General features: G+C 34.1%; 2 protein-coding genes across 2 annotated transcripts; one reads left to right on the top strand and one right to left on the bottom strand.

The window, feature by feature from the left end:
• Positions 1-833: 833 nt before the first annotated feature.
• On the bottom strand, positions 834-1,312 carry LOC105174756 (uncharacterized). The gene has a single exon (XM_011096945.3). The coding sequence runs from the start codon at positions 1,272-1,274 to the stop codon at positions 999-1,001; it is 276 nt and encodes a 91-aa protein (XP_011095247.1). The 5' UTR covers positions 1,275-1,312; the 3' UTR covers positions 834-998.
• A 14,042-nt stretch (positions 1,313-15,354) lies between these two features.
• HL (HAL2-like protein) lies at positions 15,355-19,616 on the top strand. The gene is made up of 4 exons (XM_011096943.3): positions 15,355-15,942; positions 17,427-18,099; positions 18,417-18,784; positions 19,111-19,616. The coding sequence occupies exons 1-3, from the start codon at positions 15,789-15,791 to the stop codon at positions 18,718-18,720; spliced, it is 1,131 nt and encodes a 376-aa protein (XP_011095245.1). The 5' UTR covers positions 15,355-15,788; the 3' UTR covers positions 18,721-18,784; positions 19,111-19,616.
• The last annotated feature ends 5,325 nt before the right edge of the window (positions 19,617-24,941 follow it).

The raw sequence follows: 24,941 nt of genomic DNA, 5'->3' as shown, positions 1-24,941 counted from the left end.
GTCCAAACCACGTTTTCTGTCCATATGAGTAGAAGTTACAGCCAAACTCAAGCCAAAAGTCGTTTCTCGAACAAGAATTAATGAGAAAGTCGTGAAATGATAAAAGTTCACAAAGAAAAATGAGCCCACAAAAGAAAACGAAAGATTGAGAAATTGTCATTGGGGAAAAAGATTGAGAAATTGTCATTGTAGCAAGTACGCAAGAAAAAGAAAGATTGAGAAATTGTCTCTGATAACGTAATTTCTGGCCGATTCTGAACTTATGACGAAACCAAACGAAGGGTTTGTCCCGATCATTGATCTTCATCTGATTATGAATTAATATATACTCTTAATTCTCCTGATAATAGAAATTTGAACTCCATTTACTGACTCCAAAATTAGTCATGAATTCTATTTTCTGCTCGTGAGTGAGCGTAATGGTACAAGCCTGTCTCACTGTGAGATCGACTGGTTGAACTAAGACGAAAGTCGGACATAATGATAAAAGTTAAATTGCAGCTTTGGGGTATGCGCGGTTTGTATAAGTGGTGACGATGATCGATCATCTTATGGGAAAAATCCATAAATTTGATACTTTTTGTTAATTATTAAGCATCTGAACTTTGAGGTTACCTTAAAATATTCAAAATTTATTGTATAATTGGTTCAAGTTCGATCAAATTGAGTATGAGTTAGAGTTTCTCAGCACTTCCCCTTCCCAGTATCTTACCAAAATGGTCGATCTGATCAAGGAACATCTCTGCAGTAGTGGATTTTCAAACTCATGACAACATTTATTGTCCAAAAATCAAGCTCCTGTGGGTAGAGAGAGTGAGAGAGTGGAGAGAGAATTATCCACAAAACTTGATTAATTAATTCATGCAGGTTATAATACAGAATGAATCAAAATCCTCTCATAGTATTACAAAACATGGAGAGAGAGAGAGAGAGAGAGAGAGAGAGAGAGAGAGAGAGCTGAGCGGCGGCCGATGAGTTCACATACACTGATGAATAAATCACCTGTAAGATTTTAGAATAGTCCCACAAAAACTACACATGATGGCCTTCCACGACTTGCAATAAAATGGGATGTAGCAAAACCTGGTCAGCGTTCTCATATCCGCCACCGTGGCTCCATGGCGGCACCGCGAGCACATCCCCGCCACCGGCTTGCTCCGCCGCACCACGCTCTTCTGGTCCACCAGAAAACAGAAGCAAACCATATATGAAAGAGAGAGAGAGAGAGAGGCCCTATTCCTTTTTCCTTCTTCACCACTTTGGCTCAGAAGCATAAAAGGCTTGTGGGTTCAACTTACTACATTTACAGACATATGCTCCATACTTATACTTTTATTTCCACTATTTTTAAATTATTCCAATCTTTTCGCCACGTGGCAAAATTAAATTATTTGACCTTTACTAACTGGAATTTTATTTTATTTAAATAAAATATGTATTTTGTAGTATAGTATATGTACAATATCTAAGCTGCAGAATGACAGATTCTTGCTACGCGTGTAGAGAGTTCCTATTTGGATGGAAAAACCTGTGAACTTTCAGAAGAGTTTGGGGGTCGATTGCCACGTGTGCAATGGGTTAGTTGGGTAATTAAGTATTATCTTTAATGACAAGATATGTGTCTTTTTCTTACAGTTTCTCCATTATCTTATCTTAACCTTGTCTCAGTGAAACAACACCTTACAAAATTTTCCCTATCATTTATTATCATAGTTGAAAGCAAAAACTTGTAGTCAATAATAATTTTTACGATTGCACAATAATTATTAATTATTATTTTTACAAGTAAAATCAAGATATTTATCATATTTGAAAATTATTGTAAGCATTTTGGTTATAAGTAAAATCATAAAAAATATTGATCAAACATGATCAAAAGTGTTACATAGTGCGTTTTGTTGTCTTTTGTAAAGATAGATGGAGAAAAATAAAACTAAATAAGTATGTGTTTGTATGTTCGAATTTGTGTTTTAGAGATAATTTAAAATAAATGTTGTATTTTTTATATTGTGTTTTAAGATACAAAAATCACTGTTCATTATCAAATCATATTTCTTTTATATATTTATATATAAAAATTATATGTTCATTATCAAATTATTTTTTTTATATTATATTTCTATATATATTCGTGTGTATATATATTACATATACAAAGCCAAAACAAAATTTCACACAAATAAAAGTGTAATAAAAAGCAGACAAACATTATGTGTATTTTGGCCTATTTTGAAGACAAGCCAAAAACAACACCAAACACAATGCTTCACATTGATTTTGTTTTATTGTAATAAATAATATTAATTTATAATAATTTTTAATCGACAATAATTTATAATATTTGAAATAATCAACTTTTTATAGTGGTCGATATTCTCCTTTTTTATTACAAATTTTGTATATTTTACACAATATGTATATAAACGTTCCACTTGAAAAATATTTTATAATATGAATATTAAATACAAAACATATTTGTAATTAATGAATTTTTCTAATAGTCACAATTCATTATATTATTCGATATATATAACATTAAAAATTAATTTACTACATCAAAAATTTAAATTAATAAATATATGTAAACGAGATAAAAAAATACAAAGATTTACTACTAAATATACATATACGTATATTATTGTGATTCGAAATTGGGATGCTAGAAAGAAGGAAGTTAGATATTGCTATTATAGTAGAATGCAATGTACGGCAGACCTAAAATGTATATTGCCGCTTCTATGAATCCAACACCAACAGTCCCATGACAATAAATGCATATCTTAGTTACAAAATTATAGCATGGCATCTTTATGGGCAACCTTTCATAATTTGATTAATTCATCGATGAAACCGAAGTTGGAACATCAATCTATGTCCGATCGGAAATTCAAGTTCGACATAGGGATTTTTTTTTATTAGTTCAAAATTCAGTACGTCGAAATGACATATTAAATATTGAACCGACTAGTTCAATTTGATTTGGTCTGATATCGAACAGATCAATTTTTTTTAAAGAAAATCCTATGATACTATAATTTTAACTTTAAATTATATATATACATATGCAAATACAAGGAGTTTAGCCATGGAAGAGCAACAAGAACTCATAATTTGTGGAAGTAGAATTGTTTTGGCTGAAGAAAAATTACAGAAGAAAACGATGGTTTGTGATTTAAATACAGAGACTAATTAACTGCTGCTAACAAAATAGCTAATAATTTCTAACCAACTATTAACACTAAAAACGTGAAAGAAGCAACTTTACAAAGGTGTTCAAGTACAAAGCGTGGAACATAAAATACGAGAATGCGCGTTTTCCTTGTTGGGCTTCTTCAAGCAGAACAGAGAAGAGAGAGCTGTGAACTTGTGCTGCTACCCATACTCGTGACAATTTATAATATAATTGATATATTTAGTTACATCAATCAATCCACAATATTAAATTAATTTTTATATATTGTTGACAATCCAATCATTCATATTTTGAAAATATTTTATAATTATGGGGTCTCAGATAAAGTAGACATGGTGTGAGTCTTGTGGTTTATTTCTATCACAATTGTAGTTGTTAAAAATCAATTATGTAATAAAATTCAAACCTCAACTGTACGCATGGAAGTAATTTTGCGGAAAAGCGCCAAATTGAAGTAAGAAAATCGCATTTATGAGTGTTATTGGGTGATGGCATGTGATAGGGGTATGGATCATCTACCTAACACCACGTGTTCTCATAACTTGATCATGTGATAACACTTTTTCCTTGTACATTGTTTGTCTTGTGGATATTCCCAAAGAAAAGGAACAAAAAGAGACTATTAAAAGAAAGAGATAACATATTGTCATTTAGGGCCTAAATTTTCATTAAAAATCAAGTGCCAAACATAGTGTTAAGTTGTTAACATCTGAACCCACAGGCTGGGATGGACAATTGAAAACTATGGATGAATAAGGGATTTAACGGTGATACTTTCTTCCTGTGAGGGTCAAGTTACGACGTTAAGTCCTTAAAGCAATTCGGAAATTGTCTCTGTTCATTCTTTATTTAAAAAAAAAAATGAAAAGAAAAAGAAATAGAGACAAACAGTTGTAGTGTTTTTTTATTTCATTCACAGTCATATCTTATCACTTTGTAATTAGTCAACGACCGCAGATGCGTAATGTCAATGTAATGAAAGCAAGTCGGTAAGAATATAGACAATCAAACCATACATTCAGGAGTATCAAAGGGTAGGATAAAATTTTACTCAAACTTATGACTTAATTCTAAGATTCAAATCCAAACTCAATAAATATTATTAGATTCAGGCCTAGAATTATTAAAAAAATATAAATTGCGTTTGGATTGGTTCTCTACCCATCAATATCCATGATCTATGTATCCAATTTGAATCCAAAATATATGTTTATTTTTGTTTCTAATTCAATTGGATTATTATTTATCGTTAATTTATCTTTAAGTGAACCAATCTAATAAACTTAAGACATCATATCATTATTTAGCGTAATTATACATTAACAATAAATAATTAAATAATTAGTTATATAAGTATATGACCATGCTAGATATGTTTTTCAATATCTTGATAGGCAACAATGTTTGCTTGAAGAGTTGAAGTGATAAAATTGAATTTTAAAACATATGTAGATTTAATATTTTCATAAGATTATTTTGTAAACGATATAATAAATGATATGTTATTTGAAAAAAATTATTTAAAAAAAAGCAGTAAATTTGTGAATTAGTCTAAATAATTCTGAACTTATCGATAAATTATGGGTGAAAATAAAAAACAAAAAGAAAGAAATTTAATTTGATTATTATGATTTACATAAAATATGTGTCAGAAAAAAAAAGGTACGAGTCTGCCGAACCTGACCACTAAATCAGATCAAATCGTTTTCCAGATCCATAGTTTCTTGAGCTCTCTTTCTCATTCTCAGATCTTAGCTGTAGACGTGTTGTAACTGTAACCATAGCCACACTCACACATCAACGGAAAAATTGGGAGAGAAAAAAAAAAAAAAAAGAAGAAGAACTGATGCCAAACAGCAGCAAGAACCCTCCCAGCGACATCACGAAGCAAGGATCGAACCGAAGAGCCATCTGGATGACTACTGGAACCAGAAGCACACAGAGTATTAGGTGCTATTCCGCCGCAAAAGTGATTTCTCGTACAAGGCGAATGAGGAGGAGAAAAGGAACTACAGTTAGTGAAAGCTCCAAACACATGACCACCGGTGAGGAGGAGGAAGCCGAAGATACTCCGGCCGGTGATGGGGACGGCGGGGAGGTTGGAGACTGTCGTGAGGTAGGCTTAGGAGGTGTGTTTTATGGTGAACAGCAGCTTCTTGGGTCTGAAATTGAAAAAATGCCTTCTTCTAATCCGCCGGCAGCAGCAGTTCTTCTGGGTGGCCGCCGCGTTGGAGGTACAGAAGCAACTAACCTGAACGAAAAACGAGGCGACTTGACCACGAAAAGTGGAGTTTTCAGAGCACCGCCATTGTTGCTCCTTGGAGATTCTTCAAGCTCCATTAATGGCGGACGAAGAGCTCGCGAGTTTAATATGACTCAGTTTCTTAGCCTTGCGTATAGAGTTGTGGATGATGGCGATGATGTCTCAATGGAGGCTTTGGAAGCGCTAAAATCACGATGGGAAGAGAGGTATGGCAATGGCGGAAATCAGACAACACAAACAGAGACTGAAACGCGAGGGGTGGCTACGACGTTTGGAACTCCACCCGCGACGACTGAGAGGGCAAACGGCGCTAATGCTGAAACTGGTTCACCGGCGCTTGGAAAAACTGACGAAACTCTGGGGCAGCTGTGCGAAGGCTTTTTCGGAAACAAAAGCGATGAAATAGTAGATGAAACGAGGGAGAAACAGGCTGCTGACATAAGCTTTTTTTGGGAAAAAAAACAGCCTTCTCCCGACGCGGCAAGGAAAATTGGTGATCACGTCCAAACGGGATTGTACGTTGGGAATATCCCATTGTATGCAAGTCCCGAACAAGCGTCATCTGAAGATAAAATTGCGCAAGTTTTCAATAATTCTTCAAGAAAAACTTTAGCGTATGTGGCGCCCACTGTGCAAAATGGCGAGGTGATTGTTCGTCCTTCTTTGGAAATTATTCGGGAAGGATCGAAGCGATGGAAGTCTACGGCAGTTGGATATTTTCTCGGAAAAAAACCTTATTTTCACCATCTGAAAGAATTTGCCACGTCAATATGGCCGGCGTTGCGTGACGTCACTGCTACGGCAAATGGTTTCTTCTTCTTCCAATTCAAATCAGTCATAGATATGGAAGAAGTAATTGAAGGCGGACCGTGGTTTTTTCAGGGGCAACCGATTGTCCTTCAGAAATGGGAACCAGGAATGGCAATGCGAAAGCTGAAACATACACAAGTCCCCGTGTGGATCAAACTTAGACACCTTCCAGTAGAGTTGTGGACCACGGAAGGATTGAGTACAGTAGCGAGCGGAGTCGGAAAACCGTTGTATCCGGATGCCATAACGAGAGCATGCACGAGACTGGACTTCGCTCGTGTATGCGTCATGCTAGATATCACCTCGACATTACCAAAGCATATCATTATCATGACCCCAAACGAGGGACGAGGGGAAACTCCATGCAAAGTTGATGTCGAATATGAATGGGTTCCACCGAAGTGCAAGAGTTGCATGAGCTTGGGACACTCTATCAAAGATTGTTCGTTGATAAAACCGGCTAAACCCACCAAACCACCGGTGACTATCTATGTACCCAAAGCAGCGGGGCCGCGGGTACCTAGGAGGGAGGAGAACGTTACTAAAGAGTCAAATGTTCTACAACCCGAAACACCTCGGACTTCTTCCTTTATGCAGTTCGAAGAGAGCGAGCCACCAACATTGGACACGCATGCGCCTCCCGCTCGACGTGGAGAGAAGAAACGCGAGGACAAGGGAATCAGTTCACGTTACCATCATTTATGGGGCCAATGAGTTAGCGGACAGACGAGAACTCTGGGACTATATCACTACATTATCCATCCAATGTGTGGATACCCCGTGGTTAGTTGGGGGTGACTTCAATGCTGTTCGGGATCTTAGTGAGGTCTGCGGAGCTTCTGGAGACATAAGGCTAGCAATGGAGGAATTTAATAATTGCATCCAGAACGCAGGATTGCTTCCTTTACCCATGCAGGGGGAATGGTACACATGGCACAATTGCAGTGCAGGCCCCCGGAATCTATGGAAACGGCTGGATAGGATACTTATTAATGACACATGGAACGCTCGCTTCGCCGCTTCATCTTACTCGAGCCTTACACCACGTACCTCGGATCACTCACCGATGGTCCTGTATGGAGACAGACAACAACAGTTGGGAGGTATGTTCCGGTTTGACAATTATCTTACCCGCTCACCAAAATTCATTTCCAGTGTGCAGAGTATATGGCAGCATGAGATAGTTGGAGTACCGATGTACGCGGTGACTCGAAAACTCAAAGCATTAAAACCAGTTTTTCGAGAACAGAGAAGGAATAAGGGAGATTTATCGCACAATGTGCAGTTGGCTAAGGGTTTTCTTGAAGCAGCACAAATCCTAGTTAGCTCGAACAGACAGGAGGATTTGTTCCTACTCCTGGAGCACTGCTGTCGAATGGTCTTGGCAAAAGCGGCGAAGCTCGAGGAAATCATGCTTCGTCAGAGAGCTAAAATGGAGTGGATGAAGGGGGGTGACCAATGTTCCAGAGTGTTCTTCCGCAAGATTGCGCAACGAAGGACAGCGAGGAGAATCTTGCAAATTAACGATGAACATGGAGTTACCCACAGGGAGCAAGAGGCGGTGATTAATGAATTTGTCTCCTTCTACCATAACCTGCTAGGAGGAGAGAGACGTCGGGACATGGTGGATATTAGGTTCCTTAGACCGTGGGCACGACATTTGCTGACAGATGAAGAGGTCAATTCTATCTTATTGCCTTTCACCCCTTCTGATGTTAAACAGGCACTATTTGATATTGCTGAGGATAAAGCGCCTGGGCCTGATGGTTACTCATCAGGGTTCTTTAAAGCTGCATGGCCGATTATAGGACGGGAGGTGACGAGAGCAGTGTTGGATTTCTTTACTACTGGAAGGCTATTGAAACAAATCAATACCACTTTACTGGCGCTTATACCGAAGGTACACTCCCCAATGGCCGTTAGTGATTTTCGACCCATTTCTTGTTGTAATGTGCTTTATAAGATTATTGCCAAACTTATTGTCCAACGATTGAGTGTGGTTTTGGACAAACTTATTAGCCCCTGCCAAGCGGCGTTTGTGCCTGGCAGAAGTATCGGTGATAATATCATGCTAGCTCAGGAACTTTTTTCGGGATACAACCAGACACGCCTCCCTCCCAGATGTGCACTGAAAGTGGATATTAGAAAGGCGTATGATACGGTTGAGTGGGACTTTCTGTCTGCTGTTTTACAGTTATTTGGGTTCCCTAACATATTTATCAGGTGGATTGAGGAGTGTGTCACTACAGCATCTTTCTCAGTCGGGCTCAATGGAAAACCCCATGGATTCTTCACGGGAGCGAGAGGGCTTCGACAGGGGGATCCTCTTTCGCCGTATTTATTCGTCCTGGTTATGGAGGTGTTACACTTGGGGTTTCTCCAGTTGATTGATCAAGACGAGCTTTTTACGTTTCATTGGAAATGTGAGGCTGCACGGGTGTTCCAACTTGGGTTCGCTGACGATATACTATTATTCAGCAGGGCTAACATCGCTTCTATTGGAGTTTTCAAAACAGGACTAGATCGGTTTGCAGGATGGTCGGGGCTGAAGTTGAACGTCCAAAAGAGTCATCTTATTATTTCACGGTCAGCACAGGGGATGAGGGAAGATATGCTGACTTTACTCGGGTTCCAGGAAGGCCAATTGCCGATGAGGTACCTTGGCCTTCCACTCATATCTTCTAGATTGTCTGCTTCTAATTGTCAACCGTTATTGATAAAAATTGATCAACGTATAGCTGGTTGGGAGGGGCTTCAACTTTCATATGCAGGTAGAGTACAAATTATTAAATCTGTACTCACTTCACTTAGTGTTTATTGGGCTTCTGCATTCATTTTGCCTAAGAAAATCATTAAAGAAATTGAGAAAAGAGTACGAGCTTTTCTATGGAAAGGAACGGGGAATAGTGGATATGCAAAGGTGGCATGGAAAGACGTGTGTCGGCCTGTTGTGGAGGGAGGCCAAGGAATCAGTGATGTTGCAACATTAAATCGGGCATTAATGAGCAAGAAACTTTGTGATGTGATTAGATGCGAGAGGACATCAATTTGGGTGGACTGGTTGTACGCTGGTCGGTTACAAAAAACCTCTGTTTGGATAATACGGGATGATAGGGGTTCGTGGGGTTGGAGGAAATTGCTACGTCTGCGAAGTTTCCTCCGTCCAATGGTGGATTACCGCATTGGGGATGGGACGAGTTTCTATATTTGGCAGGATCCATGGCACCCTCTTGGGCCACTTATTGACAGATTCCCACGCGCTCCGGACCTACTGGGACTTCACTTGTCGACCAAGCTTAGCTCGGTCATTTGTGGAGGCAATTGGCGATGGCCTCCTATCACGGATTTCGAGTGCTTGGATATTACTCATTTACTACCTCCAATCCATGGAGGAGCAGACCGTATTATTTGGAGATTGGACGGCGGTCAACCTTCGACCAAGGCACTTACCAGATTATTTGATCCACCAGGGACGAAAGTAGACTGGGCTTCACTACTTTCGGGCTCCTGTAAAATCCCTCGTCACCTTTTGATTTTATGGATGGCAATTCTCGGCAAACTCCCAACGACGGACAAGCCATGGCTCTCTCATCTCGGTGATTGTGTCTTGTGTGATGGGACGATGGAGACTCATACTCACCTCTTTTTCCAATGCCGATATAGTAGACGGTGTCTTTCCGAGATTCGCAGATTGGTCCGATTTCCATGGCCTAACCGAGATTGGGCAAATGACATTGATTGGGCAGCACGGAAATGGAGGGGCAAGCATATTGTCAACCTTGCTTATAGAGCACTGCTTGCTTCTTGTGTTTATCATATTTGGAGGGAGAGGAACCTGAGGCGATTCGAGCATGAAGAAAGAACATCGACTACTTTGGCTTTCTTGATTGTTAACGATGTTAAGCAGAAGATTCTTAGCATTAATTTAGCTTGTTCAGTTAGCACATGTGCCTTATACAGACTATGGCGTATCCCGTGGTCTGTAACGGGAGAAACCAACTGATAAACACTGTGTTGTACTACTATTCTTCAGTTAATGAAAATTACATTTACCCAAAAAAAAAATCAGATCAAATCTTAAATTACATTCAATAAATTAAATAGGGTCTAATTAAGTATAAATTAATTTATTTGAAGGTCTAAATCTAAATAGGGTAAGGCCTAGATACATACTTCCAAACTCCAATTGTATCAGGATATTTCTTAATTGGTGGAAGACTTGCCATCCTCATATGTGTCATGGAAAATGGAAGTTGGACATAGTTTAGGTTTTTGTTCATTGCACCAAAATTTGACTGTTCATACATACATCATGGGACATTGCAACTTCATTTAATGTATAGTTCCACTCACAGTTAGATTTTATTCAATGCCCATGATTTTTTATACCAAACATATATGTATATATTGCAATAAAAGACTATATACTAACCAAAATGTCTTAATTCCTATTACTCCACTAATATCCTTTTCCTTGTGCCTAAAATTAATGAATACAGGGCTTAAGTTACATATGAGATGGAAAAAAAAAATACAATTTTTCCTATATATATATTAATTATTACGATTGCTAATGATTGAAATTTATAATTACAATTTTCCCTATATATATATATATTAATTATTACGATTGCTAATGATTGAAATTTATAATTATTCATCTAATTTATTTATAGAACAATTATATAGTAAAGCAAGAAGTAAAGATTTAGTAGAAAACTTTTCATTAGTCCCCAACTCCCAGAGATAAATTAGAAATTAATAAATGTTGGGGAATTGATTTATGTGGTCCTATTTTTTGGTAGATGGGGTGAAGGTTGGAGTTGAATTTGGATTTAAACGAGAATTCCGCCATCTTTGAATATTTGTTTGGAAAAATTCATTGTAAACGTTCATGAATATGTAGATTGAACGTCAAATTTTAGTACAAGTCTATGTTGAGTTTGATTTTGATAATGATGATTAAATTGTCCCAATTCTAAAAGTTCCTGCCTTTAATTTAATTCCAGATGAAGGAAGTTGTATCAAGTACAAATTAACTACGACTTCGCAACGGTTATTAGTTGTTGTTTCTTCAAATGTAGCCAAAACATTAGCCCATGGGCAAAACCATGTCAAATATTTTTGTTATGCCTTTTTAGACCATGACAAATATTGATTAATTGTAGTAAATATTTAAATTTTTGCTTTAATTTTGTTTTCTCGTAGTTAATATTATTGATTTATTATGATTTTTAAATTGTAATTATTTATAAGGTAGAGAAGAACCTCACTTTTTTTTTTCTTTTTTTTTTTTTGTAGTGACTCAACAGGCATATTGGGTGGACCAGGGACTTGTCCCTCCAACTCCGACTTGGACTCGGGAATCGCCTCGCCCCAATCCACTACATGTCCAGACAGATCCAACCTATATAACTCACGATTATTTTTTTTTTAATGATTGTGAAAAAAATATTTTCTTGAGTTAATGAATAAAAAATAATTTATGCAATTAATAAATTCGAAACAGTCCAATTTGTTATTGTTCACATGGTGAAGATTTGAAACAAACTATTCTAAAAAAGACAAGAATTATTAATTCACCAACCATAAATTTAAACAAAATTAAAATTTCAACTATTAAACAAATAGCAAGTTGATCATATACAACTACAAATAAACTCCATGCATTTGTCATTGTTCATTTAATTACCGAATTGTTCATTATTAATTATTTAAACACAAACATCATCTTAATTTTAGATCATAATTTTAGAAATAAGCAAAGAGGGAGAAATTTAAAAAATTAAAAACTCAAAATTCCATGATTTAAAAAAATAATAATTGTGCAGGGTTGGGGCCGTCGCAAGACTCAGGACACGTCAAAACCCATTTAATTGGATTCAAACCCACCCTAATTCGGGACGAGCACTTGGGGTGGGTTCGGATTTTATACAGATTCGTCGCCATTCATAGCCTAAAGATAAAGGTCGAAACCAAACTAGTAATTCTTGGACGACTAATGTTGTTGTGATTATGTGAATTTGATAATGTCTTTCTCTCCTAAACGACTATATATTGTTTCTTTACAAACTCATAACATAATGCTTCTATTTGATTTAGATTTACATACTCACATACACCACAATGACTCTAGGAGTCTATCTTTATATATGTCTTTGAAATGGTTTGATTTTTTTATTTTCGACTAATTTATGGGGTATGTCCATTGAATTATTATAGGGATCAAAATTATTGTACAAAAGGCATTGTGAGTGTCAGTTTTGCATTTTTATTTATTACAGCAAAAAAAAAAAAAAGTAGGGCCAACTGCCAAGACAGTGATAGATATAATGAGTAGTATAGAAGTGCTAGAAATAAAACTCGATCCGAATGCAACGTTTCAAGTATGGTTGCAACTTATAGTGAATCCATATGTACGAACAAAAGTAAGTCTTATTTGGTTAATTTGGTAGAATTAATTAAATGAAACTGGTTCCCGTAAATTTATAAAATGAAGTTTCAATGATTTTTCCTTCCTAGAGAGACCTATGTAAGGGCTGGTTTTATTTTTTTTAGGGTAAAATTATATTTTTGGTCCAATAATTTAAGTTAATAGCATTTTTAGTTATATAACTTACTCTATTTATATATTAGTCATTTTTTTTTACGAATTCAGTCTGAATATTTCACATTTCGTCATTTTTGGCAAATTTAATCATGTGCTAATAAAGTGGACCAAATTGTCGACATATGACTAAATTTATCAAAAAATGATCAAATGTAAAATATTCAGGACTGAATTCGTAAAAAAAAAAAAAAGAGAACTAAATGTACAAATAAAATAAGTTTTATGACCAAAAGTACTAACGACCTAAAATTATAAGACCAAAAATATAATTTTATTATTTTTTTATAATACTTCAAATGTCCTTAAAGCCCATGGGCCGTGGTTCCCCATCTCTTTAATTTAATTATAAATATATTTATAATTATATTTTATAAAATTCTAAATTATGTGGAAATTAGTTGATGAAAATTTTCGGACTATAATGGTTTTATTTATGTATTTTTTGTTTTACGTAAATGTTTGTATGTAGAGGCACATTCATTACATGATTATTTCTGGCTAAAAGACAAACGAACATGATATGAATCTTTTGGACATCTACACATGACATAAGTCAAATAATTATTGAACCATCTAATTTATGTATATATATATATAGAGAGAGAGAGGGATTCCTTGTCAAAGTTCCTAATTCATGTCCTTAATATATTGGAAAATCGAAAGGTCCCCACCTCGATTCCGATCTATGTTTTCTTGGCGGGGACCGAAATTGTAATAGATTTCTTAGTTTCTGTTAGTTAAAGACATGAGTAAAAAAGATTTACTCACAAATAATATTTAAAGATATTGAGTATAAAGAAAAATACCAAGACGTCATAATTTATACTATTATAAAATTTTGAATATCAGAATATATTCTTTCATTTATTTTATTCTTTTTTTAAAATGGTTAAAATAGTAATTTTAATATTTTTTTAATAATTTAATAATTATATATTTATTTTTTTTCTCTTCCGTATTCCACGTGGTTTTTTTCTCACAAAGTTTCATGTTTTTAATAAATCCACAGTTTTAATTAATTTTTTCCTCCTCTGTCGCACATGTTTCTTTAATCATAGACTTTTTTCTTTCTTATTCTCACACAAACACAAATTTATTTTTCTTTTCACATCACACCACAAATATTTTTTATATGCTCATGAGAACCGTGCGATGGACCCTATTTAAATTAAAACTAAGACCTCACAACTAAGAGAGTATTCGCAAAGGCTTAAAATAAGCGTTTATCAGTTTGTTGTTGAAAAAAGCTGAAATAGTGAATTAAGTCGTATAAACCAAAGGGATAATTACACTTCCCTCCTCGAGGTTTTGGTGTAATTACATATAAATCCTATATGATTTAAAAAATTACATGTAACACCCCTTAGGTTTGTTTCCATAACAAATAAGCTCACTGTTAGCCAAAATTCACCAAATTTGCTGATATTAACAAAAAAATTAGAAAAAATCTATATTAATCCCTTTGCCTTATACTGACTTATTGCAGGTCAAATATTTTATTTTACGACCAAATTACCCTTCTATGTATTCACACGTCAATGCAATTAAGGAGGTATAATTTCACCGTTATAAGGATAGTTTAGTCGAAAAAATTATTTGACCTGCAATAAATTAGTATTCAATCATTGAAAGTAAATACCAATTTTCATTCATTTTTTTGTTAACATCAACAAATTAAATGAATTTTGACTAATGAAAGGACTTATTTGTTAGACGGAAGCAAACCTTATGAGTGCTAGATGTAATTTTCAAACCACATGGGGTCCATGTGTAATTATACCAAACCTCATAAAAGGGAGTGTAATTATCCCTAAACCAAAAGTTATAAAGAGCTAACTTCTTACCAGCTTTTGCGATTTATTGGTAAAATTATGAACGTCAATTAAGCTATTTTTCCGACCTCTATAACTTCAAAAAGATTTTATTTTTAACTTATGTTTTCAAATACTTCAAAGTTTTAGTACTACTTAACTTACAACTCTTTTTTATAACTTTTTTCCACAATAAAAGTATAAACTATCGCGAACACCTCTTAACATATTGTAATTTTAATTGGTTTGCGTTTTACTCTTATCTCGATATACTGAGCAATACTAAATTCTACCAATACATCAATATAACTAATACATAAAATAATATAAATACTCATATATTCGAAAAAACTCAAACTTATAATTTCAAACTTATTCACGACGCTTCAATCTACTTAAATACTAAAAACTTCTAATGATATTAAGTAATACTTTGTTTTACTTCTATATCTTGATAAGAAATAATAGAATTATTTGCACTAATCGGTTGTAGAATATAAAATTTAAAGATTTAAACTACATTATTATATGGATGATAAATCATACTGATATTTTTATTTCATGAATTAAGTAAAAAAATATAGTAGTTAATATGTATTCAACCGCTCCCTGAAAATTAAGAAAGAAAAAGTGAAAAATGAGAGATTTGGATTGGAAATCAAAGGCGCAGATGACGTTTTTCCCCACATGAAAGACTAATAAGAAAGAAAGAAAGCAATTTCTGCGCATACACTTTAAAATAATTTGTGGAAATGTGTAGATAAGATTCCTTGATAATTTAATCAAAAATATATTTTATTCTCACAAAGAAATCCAGAAAAAATATACTCCTGCAAAAATGTTTTGGCAAAAATACTTGTTGGGATTTACAACCATTTCCTGTTAATCCAGAGCAACACAGAACGCAGATTTAGAAAATTCACAAATGCACCTGTGCTCCCTTCGCGTACAGGTTCATGCACTCTATGCGTTTGTAATAATGTGAAGGAGGACTAAAAGCAAGAGAAACCCCGGAACCACGAGTTGGGTCTGTCAGATATCGCCACCTTTCCTTCGTTTCTAATCTGGGTTTTGATCCAAAAACACTGGGATTGTACAAAAATGGAGAAAGGGAAATACTCGGAAGAGTTGAATGTGGCGGTGCGGGTGGTCCACATGGCTTGTTCAATGTGCGAAAAGGTGCAGAGACAATTGCTTTCGACGAACCCTGATCAGGTTAAGTCCAAGGATGATGATTCCCTTGTTACTGTTGCAGGTACTGTGATTCTTTCCTCTGTTCATTTCTTCAACTGGGTTCTTTCTTCTTCTTTTTTTTTTAATAAGGGAATTGGACATTTGTTTTTGTTTATTCTTTCTTTGTCTTGATGGGTTCTTGGATTGTCCGCATTTTGTGATTTGGGTCTTTCCAATTTTTTATTTTTTGCACTGTTTGGTAATGAGGGTTAATACAAATTGTCCATCAATTACCTTTTTTGATATTATTTCAGCTCTCCCGGGTCTAATATGGGTGATAATGACTGCATTGTTAGAATGCAATTCTGGGAATTACTAAAACTGCTTGCCTAATTATGAATTTCACATCGTTTTCATCATTTAGGAAGCTAAGAATTTGTTTAATATGGGTGAATGACGTAAATTGCGAGATTGTTTGTTTTGTATTTGTGTCTATGATAATGTTTCACTCTTTATCCTCAGCATACACTCTAGATTTGAACTGCTCTTTCGCAAGTACACTTTTCAAGAATGTTTTTCTTAGTTATGATAGCATATTTATTACAATATGGATGTATATTTCGATTTATTGTATTTGTACCATAGCTACTCCTATAAGTCGGTTCATAGACTTCCATTTATTTTAGTTCTACCAAAGCTATTATTTCATTTATGCATTTCTTGTATTTGAGGTGTTGATATGGATGCTCTTCTGTTTGTAAAAAACTTAAGAACATGGAAGGATTTTTACTACTTCCACAATTTACTATGTCCTGAAGTCTTGTGCTTGAAACTGATGTCCTGCCTTCTCAAGCAAAAAGGCTTGTTGAAGCTTTGAGATCATTTGTTCCTATTCCTTTTTTCTTTTTTTTTTTTTCACTTGTTTCTTTTTTATTTTGTGATCAGCATTTCTCACTTCATTTTGATGTCAAGTCCTTGATGTTATAGCGAATGTGCCTTATTCACTTAATTTGTTAATTTTGGTTATCGAAGTATATGATTTTTCATTTGTTATTGAGACGAGAAACTTGGTTGTTCCTTAAATGTGCAGCTATCCAAGAGTTGTTATGTGGCTAGGAGAACATATGTGGATCAATAGTCAATGAAATAGATAAAAATAATTAGATAGATGGTACTTACATGCATATCGTGATTGTTCTGGTTATAGTTTAGTTTCTGAAGTTCTGGGGTCTCTTCTTTCCACGTTGCATCCGACCTCTGTTCTTAGTCAACTTTTTTCCCAATGAATAAACCAATGATTGTTATAGGGCTATTTACATCCAGTTGCTTCAGTCATTTGCCAAATATAGCTTCCTAGTGACATTGGTGTAAATTTCATCTCTACCATATTTTCCTGAAAATTCAACATGTTAATTAGAGACTTCTGATCCAACTATACTTGAGTGACTTCAGTCAAAACCAAACATTCGATTTTGAAGATTGGGTTATGTATACCAAAGTGTTATGTTTATATCGATGCTTCACGACGTCCCTTGTTTGGTAACTCAATAATCTTTGCATGAACAGACTGGAGTGTGCAAGCAACGGTAAGCTGGATGCTCTGCAAAGCTTTTGACAGCCAAAAGATTTCCATTGTTGCTGAAGAAGATATCCAAACTTTGTCGAAGTCTGAGTCAAAATCTCTATTAGCAATGGTTGTTAGTGCTGTAAATGCATGCTTGGCTGAGGCACCTAGATTTGGTCTCCAAGGCCCTGAAAAAACACTAGATGCTTCTCAAATTCTTGAGGCAATCAGCAAATGTAGCTCAACTGGGGGGCGTTTAGGTAGGCATTGGGTCCTTGATCCTGTTGACGGAACGCTAGGTTTCGTGCGTGGCGACCAGTATGCTGTTGCTCTTGCAATGATTGACGATGGAGAAGTCGTAATTGGAGTACTTGGGTGTCCTAATTACCCAGTGAAGGATGATGGCCTAAACAAGTATAGTCAACAAAATGTTGTTATGTCGAGAATCTCATCAGGGGAAGTAGGATGTGTGATGTACACAAGCAAAGGCAGCAGAAAAGCTTGGATGCAACCTTTAATTCGTTCTGATAAGCGGTTTGAGTGGCCAAATTCTGCAAAACTTATACAGGTTTCTTCCATTGATGATCCAGCACTGGCAACATTGTGTGAACCAGTGGAAAAATCTAATTCAGACCATTCCTTTGCTGCTGGAGTTGCTAATACTGTTGGGCTAAGGTCTGCGAATGCATTATCCAAGTCATTACGAGTTAAAACTTAGTTGCTTGCGCACATTCTTGAGCCGAAATTTAACAAATTTCATGAAGTATTAGTTCTTTACAAGTTTACATGGGCTTCAAGATCAGGAAACGCGGATCGTAGAGCATAATCATAGTCATCTTTGTTGCTAAGTGGCTACTCTTACCAATTGTTGCTGTGTGAAGATGAGTTGTATGATTACTAGATTTCGTTTGATGCCTACTTTACCTCCAGTATCATGTAACCAGCCATGTTTTAAAAGTGATGGTAAGGAAAATTTTCTTTCTTAAATGCAGAAAGAAACCCCTGCGTGTATATAGCATGGTCAAATATGCTGCCATAGCTCGGGGAGAAGCTGAAATCTACATGAGATTTGCAAGGTCTGGCTATAAGGAGAAAATATGGGATCATGCAGCTGGAGTTCTCCTTGTGCAAGAGGCTGGTGGCATGGTCACTGATGCAGGAGGCCGCCCACTGGACTTTTCCAAAGGAATATACCTCGAAGGTCTTGATAGGGGCATAATCGCTTGTTCTGGCTTTAAGTTGCACCAGAAAATAATTGCTGCTGTTTATGCTAGCTGGGAATCATCAAACTTGTGAAATTCTCTCATTTGCCAAGAAACGAAACATGATGTTGGAATGCTATACTGGTAGTTGCTGCAAGGTAAGCTTCAGGAGCAGTGCATTTTCGCTTTCCGCAGTTAAAAAATTGTGTTTCTTGGGCCTTCTTGAGGGCAACTCGCTGAATTTGATTGGTCTACTGAGTCAATTGAGTCATCTTGCATTAATTTGTTGGCTTATTTTCGTCTGCTTTGACCTGCTTGAATTCGTCATTATAGTATTCTAATAAATTCCCATTGAAGACATTTAGAGATCTTTTTTCATGCCAAAGCATAATAGTTCAAGCACATAACGTCCTTAACCTAGTTTTATGTTGATTGCATTGACATAGCATCTTGACATGTTTTATGTTCACTCCAATTATTTCAGGAGAAGAAGTTCTTATCGGTGGAGTAGAGTTCTTCTTCACTTATTTGGATCTCTGAAGCACTCAATATTTCCCCAGTGCAAGAGATGGGTTACTCCACGTTTGCCTCTCCTCTGACTTAAATTGATCTCTTACGTTCTACTAAAGAGGAATCTTCAAACATGGAGTAGCTTATACTTTTAGTAACATAGGGCCTTTTTCCCCAGGAGTGTAAACTTCGGCTGGCCTGTCTGCATGTGGTAGTCGTCATTAACATACTGAGAGCATAATATAGCATACGAGCCATTTCGACTATTCGTGTATAGTTAATTACTCGCCATATGGATTTCTTCCCTATGTAAACCTTCACTAGGTTGCAAGTGAAGGAACAGTCTCTTCATATGGGTTAAGATTGAGTTAGGTTGTTTTTAAGGATCAGAACACATGTTCATTCACATGCTTGTGAACTGTGCGGTAGACGGTTACCCGTTGGTTTTCTCATAGTGTTCAAGAATGTGCATGGTTGCTATGTCATAGAATTAAACAATAACAGTCCCTATGGTTTTTCTAACATATATATAACTGCAGTTGGGTTTGCAGAATCCCAAGTGACAGTAGCCTTTCGAGATGCCGTACAGAATTCTGAATTCTGAAATTGCCAGATTTTGACGTGGTTAGTAACCTTTTCTTTTTCTTTTTTTTAAGACATCAGTTACAAGACAATATTAGTAGTTATACACCGTTGATGTGTGTGGGTTATTCATTTTGTGATTTTTTTCCGACCCAAGTATCAACGATTTCCTCCTTTCTTTCTTTTGTTTTCTTCGGCAACCGTTGTGGTACTTGGTTGTGTGTGTAAAAATAACACTCATAGTTTTAAAATATATTATAAATAAAAATAAAATATATAAATCAATACATCATATTTAAAAAATAATAATAATTAAAAGAAAACTCACTCGGGGGAATATTGATACAATAAACAAATTGATGTCATGATGTCACAAATTATCGTTATCAGTGAAAAACATCTTAGAATAAATAAAAACAATCAATTACATTATACTGTACACCATTAAATATTCAAAATTTTATAAAGTACATTAATAATTTCATTATAAATACGATGATAAAACCAAAAGCTACTATATAAGTAGGCAGATAACTACATATATGAAACTTGAACCCAAACATCTTCTACCCAAAATTTTTTGAAATCTCAACCTTAACATTGAGGTAAGGGGGGAGTAGCAAATGATTCCGAACTGTTAACGAGGCAATCTTTTCCTAGTACAATTTCAAAAATAATAAGATTTAGTCAATCTAGGAATTCTTTATGTACAATCAAAACTTTTGAGTGGGATATGATTAGATCACGAGGTCTAAGCTTGTACTTTAATTAGGAGTGGTTATGGTAATCAGAGAACTTAATTGCGGATTAAGATTGTTTCATTTGGTATATTACACCTTAATGAAGAAGTTTGTTACATTACATGTACGTGGCACATCCTACATTTTCTAGCATTATCTTTTTTAGAAACTCATTTATTACAAACCGCGTCTTTACAGTTGTGCCTACGTATGATCATTAAATGTTGTTATATTCAAGTACAATAAAAGGTACTCCCTTATAAAATCTTTTAATCAATGCACTAAGAGCCTCAAACCTTGCAAATTGTGAAGGTTTGAAACTCTCATATCGTAGTGTAATGGTTAACTCGTTGGTTTTCCAGTTTGAATTTTGTTAATAATATTGATTTAATCACTTTTGTGTGAATATATTGCGAGTTGAAAGTGATTGACTTATAGTGTTTGATTTAATCAACGTATTCCATGATTTAAAAGTTTGATTTCATATCAATCTTGAATCTTCAATAGTATATGCATGGCACAGTTTGTGTTATTTATTTTATGTAAAAGAAGAAATTATAAACATAATTAAGAAAAAATTATATTTTTGGTCCCATACAATAGAATGTGTTGCACTTTTAGTCTCACAATTTACGGCTTTAGCATATTTAGTCTCATAGAATAAATATTGTAGCATTTTTAGTAGCACAGAATAAAATTACAACACATTTGGTTCCATAGCATATAAAGTTGTGGCACATGTAGGATATAAAGTTATTTATATTCCGGGGGACCAGATTTGCAATAAATTTTATCGTATGAGACCAAATGTGTCAAATTTTATTCCTATGGAACCAAAAATGTTACAATCTTCATTCTATGGAACTAAATGTGATAAACCCGTAAACTATAGGATCAAAAGTACAACACCCCGTATTGTATGGGATTAAAAAAAACAATTTCTCCCATAAATATATAATAAAACAAATCCGCATGAAAAGCGACACTCCCGCGTTTATCCCATCTGGCAAGCATAGCATATTCCTGCCTCCTTTGAAAAATTAGGACCTATATTTCCTTTTCATGTTTATAATAAAAGAGTTGCAATCATACATGGAAACTAGAAAGAGATGAACTCACCAACCATCTCTTAAAACAATTCTCACTTACTTGTAATTAATAAATTTTTACACTTGAAGAATCAAGAATTACAGAAGAAAGAGATTTCATATATCAACAAAGTTGAGTAGCTTACAAGCTTAAATAAACAATTCTAAATAAGAAATCAATCAATTGTTAAAAATTAATTAACTGTTCAATCAATAAAAACGCTTTACATACTCAGAACAAATGGATCTCAAATCTTATTAAAAAATAGTTAGAGAGAGTTGGGTCAGAATAAGGATGAGATGTAGAAAAAGTTGTTACACGACTATTTGGTGTAGTCAAAATCAGTTTAACGCTTAATAAAGCAAAGAAAAAAAGAGGAAAAGAATGAATTCGTACAGCGACTTGTTCAAAACAATCCGTACACACTTGGCGGTGAAGAATTATTCCGTTTTCCATGCCTCCTTTTCCGCATTCACATTTTTCTATTTCTTTATTTTTCTTTTTCTTTTTCAATCATATTTCTTCTCAATTCTCACCTAAGCCCTGAAAATTTAACATTATGTTTGGTTTCGTGTTTTTACATTTTATTTGTGTGTTTTTTTATTTTTCAACTTTATATATATATAAAGATATATTATTTGACAATAAATAATAATTTTTTTCTCCAAAAAAATACAATATTAGTGATTTTTGTCTCCCAAATCCCAACATCAAATATTTACCACTTATTTAAAAATATTTTAAATTACCTTAAAACACAAATTCAAACATACCATCTATTTTCATCACACACTTATTTATCTCTATATCTCCAAAACACAAAATAGAACACTCAAACGAACAAATCCAAACATTTCGTAAGTTTTCATCTTGAGCAAATTTATTAGATAAAATCAACTATATAATAAATATAATGAATTTTTCATGTAATAATTATTAGATATATTTTTTCGATTCCGTAGGTAATTTAGGTCTGATTAAATTTAATCTAAACTAAATATTAAAACATAGAATAAGACAAATTTTCTAGGGGAGATTGGGTATATGTAGTTGTCAACGTATGTTTGTTAGCGCTTAACTCTTACATATATATTTAAGTATCAACCGTCAAATTTGGTGTACAATGTCAAAGTTGACATGAAAACTCTCTCTCTATGAACCATATTAATTAAACAAGAATTTAGGAAAATTACAATAGTTCCATGACTTACCTAATGCACAAAATAATATTATATTAGTTCTTCTGGAAGAAAATAAATTAATTTCCTACATTCAAAATTATTATGACTAAAAGATTATGATAAATAATCTTGATTAATTATTATTTGTCATTATATTAGCACATGGTCAAAATATTTCACTTGATTTTTACATGTAGTTAATATTTTGAACTCGTTTATAAAAAATAACAACTAATAAATAAATTTTATATAACTATAAATAACTAGTATTCACCAGATTATCTACTTTGATTTAATCATTATAATTAATCATAGTGAATTCAATTAATAAATATATACATTCAATATGTATTCATATAATTTACATATTAAAAAACATCTTATATGCATAATATCATATGTTTACAATAAATAAAGGATGAAGTGCAATTTTCGTCCACTAACTATAGTCTTATTTCATTTTAGTCTTTTAACTTTATAGGGTTTCAAAAAGGTCCTCTAACTTTTCAAATTGCTCAATTTTGGAATACCAGTGACCGAATTTTGTCCAAAGCGTCGAAAAATAACACCTGAAGCTGACATGGCGTGTCAAAATCCAGTGACTTTGGACAAAACTCGGTGACTAGTGTCCTAAAATTGAGCAATTTCAAAAGGTAGAGGACCTTTTTAGAACCCTTGAAAATTAAAGGCCTAAAGTGAAATTTGATTATAATTTGTGAACAAAAATTGCATTTAATCCTTAAATAAAATATGAGATACAATATTACTTCACAATAAAAATATTCACATAAATTTGAAGTAATTAATAGAATCATATAAATATATGGAGTCAAATTATCCTCCAATCATATAGTAATATATCTTAAATTCCTTCATCAAATCCTAATAACACGAAAATATAAAAGCGATGCAATTTACTTCTTATTTCCGTATGAATAAATAAGTACAATTTAACTGAAATTTTGTCGATAATTATTTAGTTATTTATCCCAACAATACATATATGTATATGTGGATTAGTTTGTCAAACATCAAAGTCAATGTACAACCAACATATTCCAACTACTCCTACATACATAAGCATATTTAATGATAATTTGACATGTTTTTTCATGATAAAAATATAATTCGAATATTATTTTGATATGGCATTTTTTAACATAAAATCCTCAAAGAATCTTGTCACGTAGTGCTATTTTCTGGATAATGTCCTACAACATTTAATAATTTATACTAATATAAAAAAAAAATTACTCATAAACAACAATTTATGACATCCGCGACACTAATTTTTTATTATGTCAATATACTCATAAGTAGATTGTTTTTTCTTTCATTTTTTATGTTACTTTTTTTTTACATGCACATAGGGACGACATACCATGACGATTAATTAATAAAAAAATAACAAAGAAAAGACAAAATATGAGAGTTTTTTTTGGTTTGTTTTTTAACACTGATTTCAATTTCTTCTAATTCGAATTCCTTTTTTTTTCCCGGCACACTCTCTCTTCGGACGTAGCTCATAGGAGCACAAGTCGGTGAAAAGTCGGCCAGACTTAATATTTACGCAAAATTAGATGATTTTAGGACGTGGATGCTGCTGCTTTTTTTATTAAAACTTTATAGACTTCCTCAGACATATAAAAGTTGCATTTATGAGTTCTCACCAATAATTTGGCGTAACATGTAGAATGCAAATAAATCGAACTCGAGTTCAGTATGACAAAAATTGCAGATTCGAGCATAAGATAAATTATTATCTGCAATCTTGTAATCCTAAACCACTCAATTGGATCTTTTCTTCTTCGACATAACTCACCATACCTCTACCCGCGATCCAATTTGATTATGCAGTTCCACCAACATGTACTAATAAATACACTCATTTTATATTGTGTCAAATATTATAAATGGGCTATGATCAAACTCATCATACACCTACATAAAATTGTGAGTTCGATATCCCGTATAAAAATTGAATGCGTAAATTTAAATAAAAAAGTAATTAATTAATCACTAAAGTACCAATTTGTAGAAATCAAAATATTTAATTTAATTTAAATTTAATGGAATCAAATAAAAAATGGTAGATGTAGAAAGTAGATGGGCGTAGATACAGAAAACACATAAGAGCAGCAGCATCAGGAAAAGCCAATAATTTCCATGTCCGCGTACCTCACTCACTCCCACTCTGAAAAAGTTTGTGCTTT

This window comes from Sesamum indicum, linkage group LG12 (genome assembly GCF_026168435.1).
Source record: "Sesamum indicum cultivar Baizhima isolate 11 linkage group LG12, ASM2616843v1, whole genome shotgun sequence".
NCBI lineage: Eukaryota > Viridiplantae > Streptophyta > Magnoliopsida > Lamiales > Pedaliaceae > Sesamum > Sesamum indicum.
Note: the sequence above shows the minus strand (reverse complement) of the source record. Positions and strands in the feature narration are given on the sequence as shown.

What these genes read in the sequence shown, in the direction of transcription:
- LOC105174756 (XM_011096945.3), bottom strand. Translation starts at nt 1,274, where the DNA reads ATGCTTCTGAGCCAAAGTGGTGAAGAAGGAAAAAGGAATAGGGCCTCT.
- HL (XM_011096943.3), top strand. Translation starts at nt 15,789, where the DNA reads ATGGAGAAAGGGAAATACTCGGAAGAGTTGAATGTGGCGGTGCGGGTG. An exon ending in TTCCCTTGTTACTGTTGCAG is followed by an intron (nt 15,943 to 17,426) that starts GTACTGTGATTC and finishes TTGCATGAACAG; the next exon opens with ACTGGAGTGTGCAAGCAACG. An exon ending in GCTAATACTGTTGGGCTAAG is followed by an intron (nt 18,100 to 18,416) that starts GTCTGCGAATGC and finishes TCTTAAATGCAG; the next exon opens with AAAGAAACCCCTGCGTGTAT.